The sequence below is a fragment of the Beta vulgaris genome, chromosome 3 (assembly GCF_026745355.1).
Source record: "Beta vulgaris subsp. vulgaris cultivar EL10 chromosome 3, EL10.2, whole genome shotgun sequence".
Taxonomy (NCBI): domain Eukaryota; kingdom Viridiplantae; phylum Streptophyta; class Magnoliopsida; order Caryophyllales; family Amaranthaceae; genus Beta; species Beta vulgaris.
The window spans coordinates 10,182,099-10,204,393 of NC_079204.1; the positions used below are offsets into that span (position 1 = coordinate 10,182,099).

Genomic DNA, 22,295 nt, shown 5'->3' on the forward strand with positions numbered 1-22,295 from the left:
AGCTAATTGGTTGAGGCATCCCGAGGAATGATGATAAAAATTAACCTACGAAACACTGGCCAAAATCTTAAAAAAGAAGACCTAATCTGGTTATTGCTTCAATTTTTGCCTTAACTATAGCAGTTCTGGATGGTTTGCTCACTGACAGACAGAAAACAGCCTAAGCTACTGAAAATAATCAGAACTCCTTAAATCTTAAAACCTTACACATGAAAGCAAGGAAAACTCCATCAATATGTTCTGGAGGCTTCCTATTTTACAACTTCAACATGATTAATGATACTATGATCACAGCCACATTGAGATAAGGTTAACACGAGAACAAGACACAACTATAGTCAGTTGTAGCAGCTAAGAAGAAAAATTTCCTCAGCCTCATATTCCCAGTAAGCAACATAGTTGGTAAAAGGTAATATTGGAGTCAACCATCAAACTCGAGTTTCTAAAGCTACAAAGGCAATGTCAAGTAGGATTGAAATTTCTAAAGCTAAACCCTGAAAAACAGTATTGATGCTGTATCAAATTATCAATATAATCAACCATTAAACTCGCATTTCTAAGTAACCTTTCTGTAAATAAGTTGGTTTCACAGAGATCATGTATACCTTGTTCCTTTGGCAAGTATTCGGCTTTCCCTCCAAAATGCAAAATCTAGAAAAGGAATCCTGTATTCAATTAAACAGGAGAAGACACAAGACAGAATTACTGTCAAATATATGTAAAATGACGTTACAGTGAAGAAAGCAGCATCAGAAAGTTACTTTCTAAACAAAAATTAATTAGTTTTTCGAAAGGCTCCATACCTACCATATGCATAAGGTAGGTCAGACTGCTTAAAAGACAATTGAGTTTGTGTAATGCTCTGACACAATCCAGGGACCATTACAGTCTGAATTATAATTTTCTGGCATGCTTCACTAAATTCCTATGAGATTGGACAAAGAAGAAAAGGCTCTTTCACACAATTCTTCTGGGGGTAAATTTCCAGTAAGCCAAGCTAACTACATGGGCAGTAAATCTCATCAAATTGTAAATTCTAGTCATGCCTTTTTATGGTATAAAATGTGCAGTCCTTCTGTTCTTCTTAGTCCAACATATGAGTAAGCCTTGACAAACCCAGATGCAAGAGATCACTCTAGACTTATAACTATATTGGTTTCGTGGAAACAATGAGTCTTAGCTAGGTGTAGACTGTAGTGTTAAACTGTTAATCCCCCGGAAACTACAATCCAAAGCGTGCGAATCAGTATATGTTAACAAAACTAGGTAGCGAATTGCAATCTCGTACCTGTTCTACATTCCAAAGTCTTACAGGTAGCACTGGTTACTTTCACTGACATATAAACAATCAGGTAAGCAAACAGGTGACTGCTAAGTGCTAAATAAATCCTTGAATTTTTGGTCAAATTAATCTCTCAGTTTGTACCTTATTATCTTAACACTATATGACTATCAAGTACAACCCAGATAAAGAAGCCAATTGCAAAGAACATCATCATGATGTAATTTGCTGAAGAGATAAACAACCACCTGATGTTAGCAGCAGACACAAACACATAAGAGCATGAACAATCCCATCAAATCAGTGAAAGAGCAACAAATAACAACATTATTTTAACCACTTTTCATATCATTTCAGATCAGGTGAAAAAGATTATTAAAAAAAAGATGGTATTGGAATTTGAAAATGTTTGATAATCATAACAATAGAAGAACATAATTGGACCCACCCAATTTCTCTATAATGCCAGCTGATGGTGAAACCCACCACTCTAAACAAGAACCCATGTGTTCCAAATAACCCAATACTGAAAAAAAAAACTCTCTTGAGCATTTTAACAAACAGGTGGAAGACCCTCAATAATTCCTTGAAAAATAAGTGCAGAAATGCAAATTCTCCCATAATATTAGTACATATTTGTAAGATTTTAGAAATTACAAAACCTTTATGTTCAAATATGAAGAGTATTAATCTAATTATCTGATATTTCGCCATGAAAAGAGACGGTAACGCTTAAAATTTCTCCAAATGCATCAGATTATTACGTGATCACACTGAATGATGACGTGATCATACAGTGCAAAATTCGCTTTTTTTTAGGTAGGCTACTAGCAGAGGAGAGATTTTTTCAGTCAGTTGTTACTTGTTAGAAGGTCCACCATAATGGGAATTTGGAAAGGAAAATAGTGGGCAAAAAATATGAAAATTACGGTGTCAAAATATCAATATAAATATACCGTGCACATGTCCGTATGGTGAGGAACAGAGGAAGGTGTGCAATCTACATCACTACATGGCTAACGAGCCAAATGTACATGAATAATAAGTCAAAAGAATATATGTACATAGTAGATCTCATCAACAATGGTCCGGCCCAGCCCAATTTTTGGGCGGGTTTGTGCAGTTTTTTTGGCCCGCAGTCGGGCCCGACTCGGTTTTTTGCTTTCGAACGAGATTTGTGCAAGCAAAAAATGACTTTTTTGTCTATTTTTTGGCCCGAAATAGCGTGTTTTGAGCCCAAAAATTTGGGCCGGGATTTGGTGCAGCCCGGCCAAAGGGGAATTTTTTTAGTCGTTGCCCGACCATGATCACCTCTAGTACATAGTTAACAAATAAAAAGAAAATAGTACATTTCTGTTATTATATGTTCATTGGTATATGTCTTTATGTTCATAACCTAGTTTTTGATGTTCATCGTGCGCACCTTCCTCACCATACAGACGTGTGAACCTACTAATTTACACCAAAATATCGTATGCATTGTTAATTAGAATAATTACTCTTACACTAATACTTCACTCAGTAGAAATTTTAAAATGAGCATATGTTCAATACATTAATGATTAATGACATTAAATTTTTAGCCCGCTTTGATTTAAGATGTTTAACACATTGATCTCCATTGTTTTTTTAAAAGGACCCTCAAAAGGGAATTAATTTACTAAGTCATTAAAAACAAACAACGCCAATTGAATCTGGAAAATCAATGATCCACACTCGTTTCCCACATTCCCAAACAAGGAAGTGAGCTAATTCATGTGTTACACGATTTCCGGATCTCTTAACAAAAGACCAACTAATAGAGCTAAAACAAGAAGTTAAGCTAAGAATATCCTCAATAACAAGATGGAAATCACTACAGCCTTGCGCCTTTTTCTAGAGAGTTTGTATCACCAACAAACAATCACTCTCAATCACCATCGATGAATATCTCAATTCCTTTGCCAACTGAACTCCCTCTAACACAACCCTCGCCTCCCCTATCCTCGGCCCCCAACACGCCTGCTAGTGATGGCACTGAAGCGGGCTGGACGGGATGGTCGCGGTCCCTAGCAGGTTGGGTTGAGATTTCACGGCCCAGGACCGGAGCATGAAATTCACGGGATGGTCCACGAGCTGCAAATATGGGCCTACACTAGTATGTTACCGATTTTCACGGTTCAGGAAGCGATTCTAGCGGTTCGTGGGCCTAGCGGACCAGCATGATAACTTTTTTATTTTTTTTTGGAAATTATTTAATCATTACCATTTTCATTATTGTTACATAAACCTATTAAATGAATTAAAATATATACAATAATTAATATTAATGAATAATTTCATTATTTTTGAATTTGATTGAATTATTATATATGCAATTTGATTTATTTATATATATATATATATATATTGATTAAAATATACACAATTTGATTTAATAATTACCTGGGATGGTTCATGGGCTAGGCCGGACCGGTTTTGTGGTTCGCACTTTCGTGGGTTGGGATCAAAAAATCCAGCCCACAACCCACCAATTTCATAATTCGAGTAGAGCTGGACTAGGCTTTTCACAAGTTCATTCCACATGGCCCACGAGGTGGGCTAGGTTGGATTGGCCCACACTATTGACTATCTCTAACCCCTACTCTTGCATCATTGCACATCCCCTGCACCACGCTCTCCCAACGACCTAGCATCCACATTTACTTTATGTCATCCTTCCGCAGGCGGTTTCTACTCCGTAGCATGAGGCTCTTCTCCCCGCATACCTACTCGCTTGTTCCCGACTCTCACATCATGAAGCTTGCTGACATGCGGTGCTCGCATATTTTGCAAACGAGCCTGATTCAAACCCCTCCCCTTCAATAGACGTTTTGCAGCACCACTCCTCCACAAAGCCAACATAATTACATGAACGGCTCTAACCCCTCGTCCATCTTCGCGAAACAAAACCCCCACCAATCAGCCACACTCGAGCATAAGGGTAATAATGAGCCTGACCAGCTCGTGAGTAGCTTGGGCTCGGCTCGGCTCGGCTCGTGAACAACTCGATTATTATTTTATATAAAAAATATATTTTATATTAAAAAATATTTTATATTATAAATATTTTTATGTTAAAAAATTATTTATATATTAAAAAATTATTTATATATATTAAAAATTATATTAAGTATTTCTTTTAAGATATTAACTAAGATATATAATAGAAGAAAGATTAAAAAGAAAAGCTAAAAAAAATTAAAAGTCGAGCCTGAGCCTAATCGAGCTCACGAGCCGAGCCTAAACGAGCTCACGAGCCGAGCTCGAGCTGCAAATTCTACACACGAGCTCGAGCCGAGCTCGGGGACCTCACGAGCCAAGCCGAGCCCATGAAAAGTTAAACGAGCTCGAGCCGAGCCCAGTGCTATTCGGGCTCGGCTCGCTCGATAAGCACCCTTACTCGAGCACCTCCTAGGTGGATCCAGTCAACCCTTCACCTCCGGGGTAGCCTATGCCAAAGCACACAAAAATAAGGCATGGAAACTCGACTCTTCAACCGCCCCACAAAGACTACACTGAGCTGGAAAATTCTCAATCATTCGACTAATACACAGCCGAGTTCGAAGTGCATCCAACGCAACTCGACAAGCAGATACTTTGACTTTATGAAGCACATCAACACGCCAATTTGGCTGCCATAACCCATTAGTACTGACGGAGCTTCTTCACTAGCACTCCACACATCACTAACTAAGGCCTTATAAGCAGAACAAACTGAATAAACCTCATTCCAAATCCCAACACATAACATCCTCAGGCAGGCATGCAGTGACTAAGCGGAATACTCATCACACGCTCAACTTCAAAAGGCAAAAAGAGTTATGAAATAAGTTCAACATTTCATACCTTTTGAAATCTCCCTTATTAGGGCAAATATTTAGATGAGACAGTCTCATCGTGATTTCACTATTTATCTTAGAATAGATTCTTTTTGTTTACAATTTTAGTTTTTGGATGTTAGTGTTAGGTCTTGATAATTCGGGGTTGAAAATCAATAATTAACACAAATTTTTCAATGACTCACTAGAAACATAGATAAATATTTTGGTATGTGTCACTTATTACTTTAACATAGGTCTTCCATTAGCTCAAAGAGTGATTTAAAACAGTCTCTTTTTAGACCAAAACTAGTATTTGGGCACGGGCTTTGCTCCGGTTGGTACTGTTTTTACAAATTTGATATACATTTTTTTCCATTCTCATTAAAATACATTAAGGAAAACACGACATTTAAATGGTACAAATATTATAATGTGGAAACTTAAAACATGATTAAAAGTTGGTTGAGATAGTAATTGTGTCATATATAATTGCAAGAGGTCACATGTTCAAATTTTGTTGCAAGCTAATTTTATTTTTGTTAATTGACATGACTTGTCACTTGTGTACACATTGGACAATTCTAGTGGAGTAACAGAGGTGCCATGTGAGGTGTATACATTGCGTGGAGGTGCCACATGGTGTGTATACATTGTCATGCACGCCTTTAATATATTTGTATAGATTGGTTTAGGGTTTAAATAAACTTGTGGGTGAGTTCATATAGGGGGAATTTCTACCCAAAAATGAGTAAATTTGGTATTGTTACTACCATTTTTAGATGACGGCTAACATTTATTATGGTACACTACATTAAGCCCCCAAAGGGTTTAATATTTATGTTAATATGGAAGCTCAATCATATTAGGAGACCCACGAGAGAAAGTCAACGAAAGTCAAAGACCAAAAGCTTATAAAAGAAAGTCAACAGAAGTCAAGAATTAAGTGGGAGGTTCAGGAGATGGAGGTCAAACCAGTACGAAGACGTGGGGAATCAATAATCAGATCATGGGGTAAGTTATGTGGGTAACGAGACGTGGTCATTCCAGTGGCAAAAAAGGAAGTTATGATTTGAATCATAGATTATTCAAATCATTTCCCTCCAAAGATGCATGGAAGTTACGTATAATGATGAAGTATAAATACAAGTGGAAGGATCAAGTGAAAGACAACAAACACAACACACAACAACGTGCAATTTACTTTTTTTCTAGCGTAACCTTATCCTAGCCTAGCTAACCCCCTTCTGGGGTTATAGTTTAGTTCTTAGATCTAGAGCATAACCTAAAGTGACAAGTTTGTTCATCTCCTAGCCGGAACTCATGGAAGTAATCATCTTCGTGTTTTCCCTTTAATTGTCCAGCCTGAATTTTCATTTTGTGTGCTATAAAAAGTCTTTCTAGAAGTTTGTGATTTGAATGGAAATGTTCAGCTCTAATCAATATATTAGTTATTGCACCTTTTGTTCTATTTAATACTTATCGCCATAGTTTATTAGGCGTTGTAATTTAATTAATTGGATTACAACAAAGTACGTTAGCAATATTGTATCCAATTAAAGCTGGTAACCTCCACGGACTAAGACTCCTGTGGCGCTCAGTATCTAACTATTGGGTATGCATTGACTTGTTTGCAAAGTCAACCAACTGATTTTGCACCAACATGTATAGTTCGAGCCTTGTGACAATCAAGTAGTGATTCGAATCTTGCAAGGATGTTACTCATGCTCATGATGCATTCATACTTGATTAACGACATACATCTCATTCTTCATCAATTCAACATGAGTGTCAATACACATGTTTTCAGTGAAGCGAATAGGTCAACAAATTTTTTCTCTAAATTGGTAATTGCATCTCTACTAGAGTATCTAGCTAAGTGTTAACCTATACTCAGGACCGACTTTCAATCATTTACTTACTTAAATTCATTAGGCGTTTCCCATGAAAGAAGGGTGCCCTAACTTTTCTCCGTGTACCTTTTAAATAAAAAAAATCTCAATTCTCATCGGAGTATTATAAATTGGCATTTGCATTTCTTTTTAATAATAAAATACAAGTTCAAGATTATTTGCAATAGGAGTGAAAATGTCGGATTATTTAGAAAAAAAAGACTTATATATCAAGATCACCTAAGAGGCTAAGATAATATTCCAAAAAAAAATTCACCACAAAGTTCAGAAATGCATGACTTTTTATTTATCCACATAACAAATAACAACTAGTGAGTGTTCCGGGCGATGCTCCGGCTTATTACTTTTCGTAACTTTTTTTGTCAAGTTAGGAAAAATTGATGTATTGACATGATAAGTAATTGCATGATTTTTGAAAAATAAACCCTTTAAAGTTTGGGGATGAAAGCAATAACTTAACGTTCTACATGGAATTGAAGTAAGAGTTTTTGTCTATAATAGTCTTGTTGTTATCATAAAAATGTTAGCTATCTAACTACTTGTGCAAATCTTTTAATGAGATATATTAATAAGACGTTATGATATTTTATTTTGAAATACTAAACAACATTGTTATGTTGGATTAATGGTTAAGCTTCCACTTTTCATTTCAAAGGTCACGTGATCAATTCCTTGTAACTACACACTATTATTTTTTAATTGAGGGTTTGACTTGAAGTATTGCATTAGAGCCTAGAGAAGAGTGCTACGTGGCACACAAACTTTTTTATGAACGCCTTTTAATCATCATATATAATATTAAAGGAAGAAAAATTCTGCCTACGTGTCAAGCCACCATTATTCAAAGCCTCACATTGCTCCTCGATTTCTCCTTTACATTTCACCAATCTGCCACGTGTCATTAGCCTTAAGATCTCTCATTTTATCCATGATTCTAGCATTTTAGGCAACAAATCAATTAGATGTTAGGATTTTAAAATTAAATCAATTACTTGCCACATAAGTATAACCTTTAAGGAAATAAAATCAATTATATCCCTTAACACACTGATCATAAGCCAGTTTTAAAAATATATTTTAATTACACGATATGATAATAAAAAATTAAATCATGAGCTAATATTCAACCATGATTTTAAGAGAAACATCCTAAAATCTTAAATTTATAAAATATTCTCCCGTATTTTAATGTGTTTTTTATTTCATTTACATACCTATTTATAGATGTATATATCACGATTAAAAAGATTGTTTGAAATGTTATAAAAAATGATTTGTATATATCATGAAATATAATTTTATATTTTATATTATTTCAACCTTAAATGCATGAAATCTGATTATTATGGATTTAATAAATTTGGAACAAAAACAACTACTTAAAAAAAACAATTCCCGTGCATTATGCACAAGTCCAAATCATATCTCAAACGTATAACTTCTTGCCATAAAGTAGAAGGGACAGGCGAAAAAAATAGAAAATACAGAAAAATTATTTTGTTGGGAAAAAATTATAGTACGAAGTGACATGTGTTTCTTGTGTAACTTTTACTAATATAATATAGATCGTAATCTACATAATATATATGACTTTACACAAGATACCATGAAGTACAAAAACAACTATTAGATGTAATTAAGTATACCTAAAATAGTATTGAACTTCAAACATATTAAAAAAAAAATGAAAATTATGCGTACAATCTATAAGGGTCTAAAGCAATATGTTCAAAATGTAATTTTTCGACAAGTTAAAACTAATTGTTTCCAACTATTATATCTAGATGAATAATAAAAATTATTGGTAAAAGCGGTAACTTTTAATCTTAAATGGATCACTTCTAGATTGAGAAAACTAATGTATTTGTGACAAAAAGTTACCCTCAAGTAACAATAACTTAGGGCATGTTCTCTTCGGTATAAAACAGCTGGACTGAACTGAACTGAACTGATCTGAACTGAACTGAATTGAACTGAACTGAATTGAACTGAAATGAATAGTGATATATGAGAGTAAAAATATTGTCAAGAGCTGAACTGAACTGAATTGAACTGAACTGATCTGAACTGATCTGAACTGAACTGAACTAAAATGAACTGAAAATAAGATGGGGAGAACAGGCCCTTACTGTATATTTGTGGTACTAAAGAATTTGTATAAATAAAAAAGTCAATCGATATTTTTTTTAGTTTTCTAATCAACAAAAAACTTCCCGTGCATTTTATCATGACATTAGTTACATCAATCGCTGAACACACGAGTCATAAGTCGGTTTCAAAATATATTTTTAATTACACGATATTATTATAATAATTCATGAGCTACTATTCAACCATGATTTTATGAGAAACATCCTAAAATCTTTAATTTATAAAATATTCCCCCAAGGTGGAGTGTTGGAGTATTTTTATTGATCGGTCATATGGGCCCGGGTTGGACATCCAATTGCTTTGATTCGAATTATCCGGAGGATAGCTTATACTTAAGATGTAAAAAGTAGGTCCGATTTTATTGCCAAATAAGAAATAAAAAGATGTTTTGTTAAAAAAAAATGTCACACCATGACTATGATCAGAGGTTACATATAATAAAAACAATAACAACTTAATCTTTAGTCCAGAAGTGGTCTAAGGTGGGCTAATATGAATCATCTTAACAAATAATATCCATGACCAATACATACTAATTTATTTTTTTTTATAAAAAAAACAGAGTTAGGGGATGTTCTCTTTAGCATAAACAACTGAATTGAATTGAACTGAACTGAATTAAATTATAACTAATAATAATGATAATAATTTAGGAATTGAATTGAACTGAAAATAAGTTGGGGAGAACAATACCTTAAAGTGAGAGAAGTAAGACAAGAGACAATATATGAAACAAGAAATTAAATAAGGTAAAAAAAAAAGTGAAAACCAACATAGAGGGTCGGTTCACTTCAACTTATTTTGACAAAACTATGACGATATAAGTTCGAAAAAATTTAATTATTGAAATTTCCTTGGCCAATAGTACATTCAGACACTAATTGAGAAGGTGAATCAACAAAATGAGTTAATTATATATCAAAAGAGGGATTTATAAGTATTCAATTTTAGTTGGTCTATAAGAGAGTAAAACTGTCGTTGAAAGATCATAAGTTATCGAATTAGAAAAGTTGTTAATTTGCCTATGCACTTTATTTTGACAACTTCTTTTTTTTTTATGTAAAGATAATATTGAAATGTAAATCATATGGAGAACTTATAAAACACACATACATTATACAAGTACTGTATATTTATATTTGTTTACTATACAAAATTATCATTTTCTAAACATTCTTAATATTAAAATTGTGGTGGCTTAATATATTTAAAATTGTTTTTAGGAAGAAACTAATGAGTAAGGATTATTTCGAGTAGCAACGGGGAATAAGGTATTTAGGCAAAAAAGTAAAGTGGGAAACCCCGTATGATACTCATTACGTCAGATGGAACGGGGAATAAGGTATGATACAATATATCATCGAAATTGTGGTAATTTCAGGTAGCAACGGGGAATAAGGTATTTTACCCATATGGTACTTATTCCGTCAGTTGGAACAAAATTTCTTATGATGTTTCAAAAAAGACAGTTTTTTCAGCCATGTGTTAAAAGTCAAGGACAATCCGTATCACATGATAGGTTTTATATCTCCCGAGACCAGTTCTTAGTCATGGCTAATTTTATGTAGCCATTTATCAGTCACGAGTAAAAATTGCCTAATAGTACTAATTTATGAGAAACATGGGAAGTCTAACACTTTAAGGCCATTTCGAGTAAAAAATGAAGACTGTAGTGTGGAGAGGGTTTCTAAGACAATTGACCCCTAAGTGGTTAGTGGGATAAGACCAAGTTCGTGCAACTTTTCTCCCTTTTTGAAGCAGTTGAGATCATTAATTTACCTTTGTCATCTCAACCCTTAGATGATGGCTTTGTGGGGCTACGCCAAAATTGGTATATTATATTCATTTGTCATCACTTTATTAATTTTTCAAAGAATTCCCATACATAAGTTATTAGCGGTTCAATTGTATCGAAAGTGTGGAGAAAATATGGAATTTCAAAGTTCCTCTTAAGGTGTTGTTGGCTTTGCTTATGACTATGTTATACAACCTCCGTTCTTTTTCTACTGCAACAATTGAGTATTTCACGTTTGCCAATGCACTATTTTAACTATTAATATCTTTAATTACTTTTTAGTAAAATTATACAAAATTGATATTCTGAAAGTATATATCGAGACGAATCTAACAAGACCCCCAAATGACAATATTTTTCCTTACATAAAAATCATAATGTGTAGTGAAAGGTTATGATGGTGAATGGATAGTGTAAAAATCTCATTTTGCAATATTATAAAAATAGAATGGAGGGAGTATCTTCTTAATAAATTTTGTTTTGCACTAAAAAGAAGTCTTCCAAAACATATGAGTATTATTTATATGTTAAACAACTTTATAATTAATATAAAGGTGTATATCTCTTAAACACAAAGTTTTTTTTATCAAGTTAACGTAAGAATCGTTTACAAGTTTTCATTATAGCTAATACATATACATTGTTATTATACTAAATAGTTCCCGTGCATTATGCACGGGCCTAAAACCTAGTATATTACTCCCTCCGTCCCATAATATAGTGCTTGTTTCTTTTTTCACGGTCTCCAATACGTAACTTTGACCTTTAATATCTTCAATTCCTTATTAATAAAAAATATAAAAAGTTGATATTATGAAACTACACATTGAGACGAATCTAACAAGATCCTACATGAATATGTTTTTTTATATATACAAATGAGAATATTCGGTCAAAGATTTTAAAGTTTGACCACCAAAAATGAAATAGGCACTATATTATGGGACGGAGGGAGTAGTATAGATAGAACTAGAGTGTCATGAATCATGACAACTATATTGACCAAATAAAGCGGGGCCCATCATCTCCTCCTCCTTTCCCCGATATAAGGTAGGTCCCACTTTTTCCTCCACAAAGGCGTTCTTATCCTGTGGACCCACATAAGTTGGGGGGTCATACTCTTCAACCGTTGATTTCCTCCTCTATTTATAAGCTACCCCACCTTTATCGGTGTGGAGACCCATCCAATTAACCAAAATATTTAATCCTTTTTTTACAATTAAACAATTACTCAAACAAGGAAAGCAAAAAAAGGGTCCCATTTTTTTTTTGTAGAAAGCCATCCACAGCGGATAAGTGGGGTTTGTTCATCTTCTTCTAGGGTTTGTTTTCTCTCTCATCTTTCTTCCTTTTTTTTTTTTTTTTTTTCCTTTTTTTCCATTATTATTACTGTTTGATTATTATTGTAATCATTCTCACACTCTCATAATCTGATAATAGTACAATATATATCCAATCCCACTCAAAAATATAATTAAAATACAAAACCTCTCTTCCCTCCTTTCTTCCCCGCTCATTCGTTCTTTTTCCTCATCTTTTTTTTCATCTGGGTATTGTTAATTTCTCGAGATATTTAATGGGTTTTCGTCAATTTCATCTGGGCAATTCTTAATTTTTTTTTTCTATTTGGATTTTTATCAGTTAAATTTCTTAACAAAAAAAAAAAAAAATGGAAGATGAAGAATACAACAGTAGCAGCAACAACGACAACAACAGTACAAATTCCGGCGAGTTTCCGGCAGACCCACTACCTCCGGTTGACACGTCACCATCAAGAGCAATAATTCCGGTACCATTAAAAGTGGAGCCCACTGAAACAGTGACACTAGCTACACCACCACCTCTAGTGGTGCGTAAACGTCCGTCAAAAGACCGTCACACAAAAGTAGAAGGTAGAGGTCGGAGGATCCGAATGCCCGCCGCATGCGCTGCTCGGATCTTTCAGTTGACCCGAGAACTCGGACACAAATCAGATGGTGAGACAATAAAATGGCTTTTAGAGCGAGCTGAACCCGCTATTATTGAAGCTACGGGTACGGGTACAATTCCTGCTATTGCTGTTTCTGTTAACGGGACTTTAAAGATACCAACAACTCCTGCAGTAAATGGTGAAGATTTGGGGGTAAAAAAACGTCGGAGGACTAATAATAGTGATTTTGTTGATGTAACTGATGTTGGTGTTAGTAGTGGGGTCACTCTTTCTAGTGGGTTAGCACCAATAATGTCTAACACTGTGGCATTGGGACAATGTGCGGCACAAGCCCCTGGGGCCGCACACGCGCACCAGGGGCTTGTGCCGCTTTGGCCTACTAATTTTTTTATGCTGCCCAATGCCGCGGGTGGGGCGCAACAGGCGCATATATGGGCAGCCACTCCAGTGTTTGGATTGGCTGCTCGGCCTATATCTGGGTTTATGTCGGAGATGGTATCCGGCAGGTATGAACCTAGTCATTCGTCTAGTTCGGGTACTAGTAATGGGAATGCTCTTACTACAAATAATATTATTGGTAACAATAATACTAGTGGTACAACAACAACAACAGCAACTCAGTTGTTGAGGGAATTTTCATTGGAGATATATGATAAGAGGGAGTTGCAATTGATGAGTGGTAGACCAATTAATAGTAATAATAGTGAGAGTAATCATCAAGGAATGTCTCAAGAACAACAAGTTCAGCTTCAAGTACAAACAGGAGGAAGTAGTAGTACTACACCACCACCTTCTTCTTCTCAAGCAGTTTGATATTTTGGTGAATTTTAGGAAGCATAGATTGATGATCATCATCATGTCAGACTGTCATGTAAGTTGTAAGTAAGATGGTTTTTTTTGGGTTATTTTAGATGGTCAAATTCAAGAAACATACATACACCAAAGTGTTTGATGTTATTAACCCATTACAATTTGTGGGTGATTAAGAAGGTGGAATTATTAGTGGTGGGTTTAATTAGTTATTAGTAGCTACTTTGATGCTTAATCCGTTTTTTTCTTTTCTTTTGGGGGTATTTGGTTGCTCTATTTTATGTGATTGTGCAAAGATTTTAGTTAGATTTAGTTATTTTGTGATGCAAATTGTGAGGGATAGTTCTAAGTTTGGAAGTTTCCCCAAATTTAACAAACTAATGTTTTTATTATTGTTTAGTTTATACCATCTTGTTGCCAATAATGTTTGAAATCTTTTTTGCAAAAGGTGTTCGTAAATGGTGGTTATTGAAGTTTCTTCTTACATTTCCTATCACTCAACTTTGAGCTACTTTTTGCACAAAGTTGAAGTCATATTATGATCTTTATTGCTTTTTGCACACATTGCATCATTCCGCAACTTCTTGGCTCCCTCAGTCTCAACTCTCAAGACAAGAGGATATTTTCGTGGTCAAATTATACCAATTTCATTATTAGTTTTAAAATTTTGATCATATTAGTGAAGAATGAATTTTGATTATATACATTTTCACGATACTTCGATGGTGCACAAATTTACACGAAGCACCTATACAGCTACACTCACTAGCTGTCAATTGTCATACGCTCATACATTGACGAGTGTCAAAGGACCAACTCAACCAAAAGCTTAAGCTGATGGTTGAGGCCCCAGGAATAGATTTATACTCTATCACGCCCCCTCACGCAAGAGCCCTTTGGGCTTGAAGTGTGGATGCAGCACAGGTCTCCCTCATACCTGGCGCTAAATATTCCACTTAGCAATGAGGGGGTGATGAGATTCGAACCCGTGACCTTTATGTCACACTGGCTCTGATACCATGTCAAAGGACCAACTTAACCAAAAGCTTAAGCTGATGGTTGAGGCCCCAGGAATAGATTTATACTCTATCAACGAGGACCATGGATCAATTCGACAAGAGAATTCATCGACGCAAATGATGTATGCTTTAATTATGTACATTTTCAAGATTGCCATTATATGTGAGACATGTCTGTAGCGATGTGTAGCACTTTCATTAATCTTACAATTTGTTGATGGACTGTAGATTAAGAAACCTTTTACATAAATCAAGTATTAATAACTTAATATTTACTCTTTCTACCTTTTCGCTCTTCTTATACCTCCATTTCATAACATATCTCATCCATCTTTTTGATGTTCGCTGTTAATTTCTATTCGATAAGAATGTGTTATATTTACATTAAAAAATAAATTTTATATCCAATAAGTTCAAATCAGGTCTAACACAAAATTCTAAAATAAGTTTCAATAAAACTCAATTACAAGTCTAATATGTTTAGTTCAAATAAGTTCAAATTTGTTTCCATATGAATTGAATGCACGCTAAGGGCATGTTTTATTTGGCATAAAATAATTGAAATGAATAAAACAGTTGAACTGAACTAATTGCAACTGAACTGATTGAATTGAATTAAATTCTAACAAATACTAATGATAATAAATAAATTAAGAATTGAACTAAATACAACTGAATTGAACTGATTATGACTGAACTGAATTAATTGCAACTGAACTGAACTGGAAATAAAACAGGCAAAACAGGCCTAAATCCATAACTATATTGGTGTGCTCAAAACTTGTACTGATAAATCATAAATGGCAGATAACAACCCTCAAATAAGCATCTTTATGACTTTATCCTATGATCCTTCACATATTCTTTGAGTCATTCTAATGAGCACATATTTTCAACAGTCTGGAATTCCTATTTTACCCTTAGTGAAAAAAGGAAGGTCCCACACAAAGATGAAAATGTATGTGATTCTGGTGGGATCCATTACTGGACGTAGCTAGAGCAACCCAGTGGGTTAGCAACCCACATGACTTGGCATATGAGGTGGAAGCAGTTAAAGCAAATGAGGTGGAAGCAATTAAAGCTTTAAGGTTTTTGCAGTAATAAAAAGCATAGCAACCCATGTATTATACACACGGTAGTAATAATGATGGATTAATAAATGATAGCCGTTTAAACTAATACAGTTTCCCAGTAGCTCTTTCCTTTCCTTTTACTAGAATCATTAAGTTGTAAACTCAATTGATGATACTGGACTCTATCATCAAAGTAAATTTCAATTTACTAGAATAGACTTCAATTACAATAAATAAGTGAATAAAATTTTAAAAGTAAAAATTAAATTTGCATTGGACATGAAACCTCATATTCAATTGTTTAGCAACCTCATCATCTAATATCTTTCTCCATTGTTACTGTTAGTTTTGAAACTCCATCATTTTTTCAACAACAAAAAAAGTCTTTCATATTTGAAAAAAAAACAAAAAATCAAATATCACTTGATAATTTAACCTTACCTTCATCAAGTTTAAGATCTTCAGACTGTTGATGCCAGCGTACGAGAATTCTCTTGTTAAACAATTTTCATAGTCAAGAACAAGGTATGTATATAAGAAACTTTGTATATATATATAATCTTTTTTAAATAATATGTCACTATTCATTATAATCTTAACATAAAAACTTATGTGTATATGATCTATCAATCTTTATCTCTGTGTATATTATATGATCTTTTATATATGTAAGTTGTATGTATGTCGCCGGTCCAAATTATCTTTGTGTATATATATGGATATGTGAATAAATGACCTTTAGACTAATATTGTTTGCCATTGATCTTATGATGAGGTTAGCTAGATTAGGTATGTATATATTATCGTTGTATCTGTATATATATGTATGTATTAGATAAATATTCTTTATTTTTTTTTATCTCTATCCATTAATTGTTAGATCATTATTATTTTGTTTTATATATTAGATAAATTTATTAACTTATGATAAATAATGCTCCAAAAAAAAGAAATTGAAAAAATAATTGCTAGGATAAGAATACCATATACTGCAATTATATTTATTTATATGACAAAACTTTTTTTTAATGGCAATTAGAATTGTAATGTGATCTATGTTTATTTTTTGTTGGCAAATGGTCACTAATAATGAACGCCTTCAACAATGATGCAGACTAATTTAAATGGCTACAAATGATGAACAACTAGTTAGAGGTGGGAAAAAAGTTATTGATCTGAATATTGGGTATCATAGCGAAGAAGATTGTAGTTATGATAGCTCAGGTACAGAATGTAGTACAGACTCTGAATCAGACTTGATAAGAGATGTTACTATTGAAAATGACAATATGTTAAGAAATGATCATAATTCAAATGAAAGCAATGATATATTTGTAGATGAGCCAACAGTCACAACAATTGAAGAGCCACTAGTACCACCGAGTATGGGCATGACATTTGGATCATATGAGGAAGTTATCGGTTACTACCATGAATTTGGAAGACAAAACGGGTTTCAAATGAAAATTAGGAGTAGAGAAAATGCAAAAGGAGTCGATTCTGAAAATGGGAATGATTGCACAAGATTGAGACTAGCATGTACAAAAGAAGGAAAATTCTTTTCTAGAGGGAAAGATCCATCAAAGGCGGCACGTACTCAGAAAACTGGTTGTAAAGCTAAGATCACTGCCCGTTTAACATTAATGCTAACGAATGGAAACTCACTACTGTAGTTTTGGAGCATAACCATCCTTTAGATCCCTTGAATTCTAAATTCATGTCTAATTATCGGTTTATTAGTCCACACAACAAGGAGATTATAATCACAAATGAGAGGGCAGGAGTACCTATTAGTAGAAATTATGCAACATTTGCTGTCCGTTATGGAGGATTTGGAGTTGTTCCTTTCTCGGAGAAAGATTGTAGAAATCTAGTCAGCAAGCATAGACGACTATGTCTTCAAAAAGGAGATTTTGCTGCTATGGAAAAACATTTTATTGAGATGTCTTCTAAAGATAAAAAATTTTATTACATGTACGACACAAGTGATGATGGCACACTTAAAAATATATTTTGGGCCGATGGAAGGTGTAGAGCTGCATATCGAGAGTTTGGAGATGTTGTTTCATTTGACACTACATATCTGCGGAACAGATATAGAATGCCATTTTGCCCATTTATAGGTGTGAATCATCACAATCAATCGATCTTACTTGGATGTGCTCTAATTTCTGGAGAAGATACAAGTAACTATGTTTGGTTGTTTAAGACGTGGCTAGCATGTATGTCTGGAAAAGCTCCAAATGGTATTATTACTGATCAATGCATGGCTATAGGTAATCTCCATAAATTTCATACTTGTTCTACTACATTTTAATTTAACTTTTATATATACAATTTTGTTTGAACTACAACACCTGTTTGTTTTATTCATTTAATGTTAGTTACATACACATATCTACATGCAAAAGCAAACTTTAGTTGTCAACTTATGATAACAAAAAAAATCAAGAGAATAAAATCCAAAAGTTAATAAAGGTAAACAAGATTAAAGAAACAGAAATAATAAACTGTTGTAGAAAAAAAATATTATCAAAGATATTATCTTTATCCTATATTATCTGAAGGATATTATCTCATGGATCATATATATTTCTTCATGGTTTTATCTTATTCTATTGTTTGTTTAATTTAATTTTTTATTGTATTTTATTTATTTCTTAATATTATTTCAATAACATACTATCATATTATTTTATTATCATCATTAATACAGGGAATGCAATCAAAGAGGTTTTTCCCAATAGCAAACACCGATGGTGTATTTGGCATATTTTAAGAAATGCAAAGAAACATCTAAATCCTTATGAAGCAAGAGATGATATTCGTAAGGCATTACGACGTGCTCTCCATGATTCTCTTCATATTGAGGAGTTTGAAAAGAATTATGGAGATATGTTGGAAAAATATAAGTTGCAAGATGTTAAGTGGTTTAATGACATGTATGATCTAAGGCATAGATGGGTCCCTGTTTATTTTAAAGACGACTTTTGGGCTGGTATGTCTAGCACCCAAAGGAGTGAGAGTATAAACAACTTTTTCAAAGCATTTGTGAACTTGAACACATCACTGAAAGAATTTGTTGATCAATATAGTCTTGCTCTAGGCAAACGAGCAAATGATGAGGAAAATGAAACTTTTCGTTCAATTAATAAGCCAACGATGTGTTTCACTGAATATGTTAGTGAGAGTGTATTTCAACGCCTTTATACATCAAAGAAGTTTGAGGAGTTTCAAGATCAAGTGCGTTTGGTGACTTATACTAGTACAACAAAATTTCAAGATGATGGAAGAGTTTGTGTATATGACGTAGTGACAAAAAAGGCTAAGTGGCCTCGGAGACAAAATTTTAAGGTGACATTTGATCGAGACTCATATGATGTTAAGTGTGAGTGTAAGAATTTTGAATTTAGGGGAATTTTATGTTGCCATGTAGTTCGTGTTTATCACGAGGAAGATGTTGAGTGTGTTCCCGAGAAGTATATCCTATCGAGATGGAGAAAAGACATGGTACGAGATTACACAACCGTCCCGGTTCCATATTACACCCCAGACAAAAATCCACAAGCGAAGAGGCATAGTTCTTTGTATAGAGAATTTGAAGAAATTGCCACTTTTGGCAATAATAGACGAGAAACCTTATTCTTTTCTTATGGAATCTCTATCTAAGTTGAAGTTGGAAGTGAAGGCATTGGGTGAAGGATGTCAAGAAGCACCTCAAACTGTGAATACAATTGGTAGAGTTTATGGAAGACATTCATCACAAGGAGGTGGAAATGAAGAAGAGGAAAATCGCCAACACATTGACTTGGGACACCAACAAAAAGTCAATGATCCAGTAGATCGTAGAGGTAAAGGAAAAAAACCAAGCAAGAGGAAAGGATATGGAAATGAACATCCGTTTGATATATACAAGAAGAATCATCACACATCTGATTACAACATTGGATATGGAGAGTGGTCACAGGTATACGAAAAAAAAAAATTATTACATACATGCTATATGCATATGAAAATAGTATCTGATGTTTTGATCAAAATCAAAAAAATAGTATCTGATGAATTTTTTTACCTTAGGATCAATCCCAATTCTATGGGATACAATATCCAATAATGTCAAATGTAATTCCTGCTAGTTCATCCAATGCACAAGTAAGTGTTTTACGTATTTTTATCTTCTTGTACTTGGATTTCTTTTTTTTATGTTTCTTTGTATTTTTATCTTCTTGTACTTGGATTTTTTTTAAAAAAAATTATGCTGCTCTTTTTCAGCTTCATAATCAATATGGATATAATGTTGCACAAAGGAATGTTATGCCTCCTTATCCTAATTTTCAAGGGATGCCAGTAAGTTTAATATTTGCAACATATTATCTGCTACAATTTTTTGTTATAAGCAACAAATTATATTGACTTTATTTTTTCATTTTTGCAAGATTGGTCCGTCGACACAAACTAGACCAAGTAAGTAATTGATTTTCATGAAAGACTACAATATTGTTATTCTTAGTTACTGAATTATATTATTAGTGTATTTATTGTAACACTTGTTAATTATGTTTGTAGGTTCAAGTTATCCCCAACTAAGAGCAGGGAATGAAAACAGATTCAAGCAATTTGTACGCGAAGGCTAACTCAAATGTCATGAAGTTGTGAGATCATGGGGCCTCATCAAGTGGAGTTATGTTCTATGATGGATGATGTTTATTAGTTTAATTTTGACTCTAAATCATTAAGTTGGAGTAATTGTAATGGTCTGGTTTATTGAGTTTCTTTTTGTCAGTTTTCTTTTTTTACAAGTTGTTGCAAAGATTGACTGTTTTATTGGGTTTCTTTTTATTCTCACAATACAAGCGTTGTTTATTTCACACCAATCTTTATTAGTGGCGGATCCAGGAATTGACCCACGTGGGTTCGAAATTATTCGGAGAAAAAAAAATCAAGATAAATTAGTTAAAGTTGCAATACACTAGTCCATGTTTTAAATTACAACCAAAATTTACATTTAAAAATAGTATAATCAATTATGAATCATTATAATTTGTTTATCATCCATTCGTTAAATGTTAAAACTATCCCATGCAATATTTAGTAATTAGCACTAACCCAACTTCCAAACTTTCAACCATTTTTTGAAAATAATTCCAACTTTATATTATTCAGGAGCTTTCTCAAGTTTTAGAGCGTTTTCTCAAAATAATCAAGTAAAACAAGATAACAAAAATAAGAAAGAGAAAGTAAAATGCTCTTTGTAGGAGCAATATCATCAGTCCGACTCAACATTCACCACTTCAGTAACACCCTTCGTAGCGAATTTCAGAACATCTGCAGCATTCACCTTTGCCTTCTTCTTTGATGATGATGGAGGAGTTTCCTCAAAAAGCTTTTTCTTCGTCTTTGGTGATTGGTAAAAAGCTGAAGGGCATGACTTATAAGTAGTACCCCCATTGAGTAAGCTCTCCTCTTCAAAAGTCATCTTCACAAGAGTAAAAAGCGGGTCATCCATTGCCATAGCCTCCTTCATTTTAGCACCTTCTCCCATGATCAACAATCGCTTGATCAGTTCTTGACTTCAAAAGTTTGTTTGTTGTAGTCAGACATTGTTTTTTCATACAAGGATTTCATACCTCTTGGTGAAAACTGTGAAATGCATGCACCATATAAACTTGGGCTACCTTTTTTCCCCCCCTCCATTTTCAATATTCTTACTGTAGCTTAGATATGAGGTAAGTGAAGTAGGGTTAGTGAAAGATGATTTATATACGACAAGATGAGGAGGGAAGTCAGAAATTGAACCTACACATGGGATATCCAAAAGGCTTTCATAGTTCCAATATGATCATAATTACGTTATGTTTTTTCCAAGAGTGTACAGCTAATTCTATTATGTATTAACTTTGAATGAGATTGTTTTTTTTTATAGATACTTTGAATGGGATTGTTAAAGGTTATATTTTTTAAAGTGGTTTAAATTATTTTAAAAAATGGAATGGGAGGGTTGGCTATAATCTATCACAGTACTCCTAATGCGTATAGTTTGTATGTGTTTATGTTGATATGCTAATTGATTAAAGTATAATATTTATAATAATAATGATATGTATATATATCATTGAATAGAATTGTTATATAGTATTTTGATAATATGACACTCTTTTTTTTAAACAAAATCTTAATAAGCTATATATAAAACAATGACCCAATTTTTAAAAGTCAGATATTAAAATCATTAGATTTTTAGATGTTAGATATTTAATAGTGCAATTCAATCTTGATCATAAGATCATCTATTAAACTATACTAAGGGTGATTTAATTGAAATATGAATATTGATCTATATGTTAGTTTAAAATTGCAATCTTGATCAAATGATAATGTACTTCAAGTGATCATAAGGTACACAAGGGAGTATTAGACATAACGTGACCTAATTGAAACTAAATAGATCCGATCGATCTAACCTGATTGGAACTTTGTAAACTT

General features: G+C 33.5%; 2 protein-coding genes across 2 annotated transcripts; both read left to right on the plus strand.

The window, feature by feature from the left end:
* Positions 1 to 12,171: 12,171 nt before the first annotated feature.
* On the plus strand, positions 12,172 to 14,129 carry LOC104906407 (transcription factor TCP19). The gene is made up of 2 exons (XM_048641017.2): positions 12,172 to 12,302; positions 12,622 to 14,129. The coding sequence occupies exon 2, from the start codon at positions 12,650 to 12,652 to the stop codon at positions 13,721 to 13,723; it is 1,074 nt and encodes a 357-aa protein (XP_048496974.1). The 5' UTR covers positions 12,172 to 12,302; positions 12,622 to 12,649; the 3' UTR covers positions 13,724 to 14,129.
* Positions 14,130 to 17,529: 3,400 nt separating this feature from the next.
* LOC125495474 (protein FAR1-RELATED SEQUENCE 5-like) lies at positions 17,530 to 20,446 on the plus strand. The gene is made up of 7 exons (XM_057393296.1): positions 17,530 to 18,088; positions 18,529 to 19,322; positions 19,483 to 19,779; positions 19,890 to 19,964; positions 20,085 to 20,159; positions 20,249 to 20,276; positions 20,379 to 20,446. Exons 1-7 carry the CDS (start codon positions 17,530 to 17,532, stop codon positions 20,444 to 20,446), a joined length of 1,896 nt encoding a protein of 631 aa, XP_057249279.1.
* The last annotated feature ends 1,849 nt before the right edge of the window (positions 20,447 to 22,295 follow it).

Bases quoted from the DNA above. Each gene is read 5' to 3' on its own strand.
- LOC125495474 (XM_057393296.1), top strand. From the start codon at position 17,530: ATGTCTAATTATCGGTTTATTAGTCCACACAACAAGGAGATTATAATC. The intron at 20,160-20,248 runs GTAAGTTTAATA...CATTTTTGCAAG, and splicing joins CTAATTTTCAAGGGATGCCA to ATTGGTCCGTCGACACAAAC. The intron at 20,277-20,378 runs GTAAGTAATTGA...TTATGTTTGTAG, and splicing joins GTCGACACAAACTAGACCAA to GTTCAAGTTATCCCCAACTA.
- LOC104906407 (XM_048641017.2), top strand. From the start codon at position 12,650: ATGGAAGATGAAGAATACAACAGTAGCAGCAACAACGACAACAACAGT.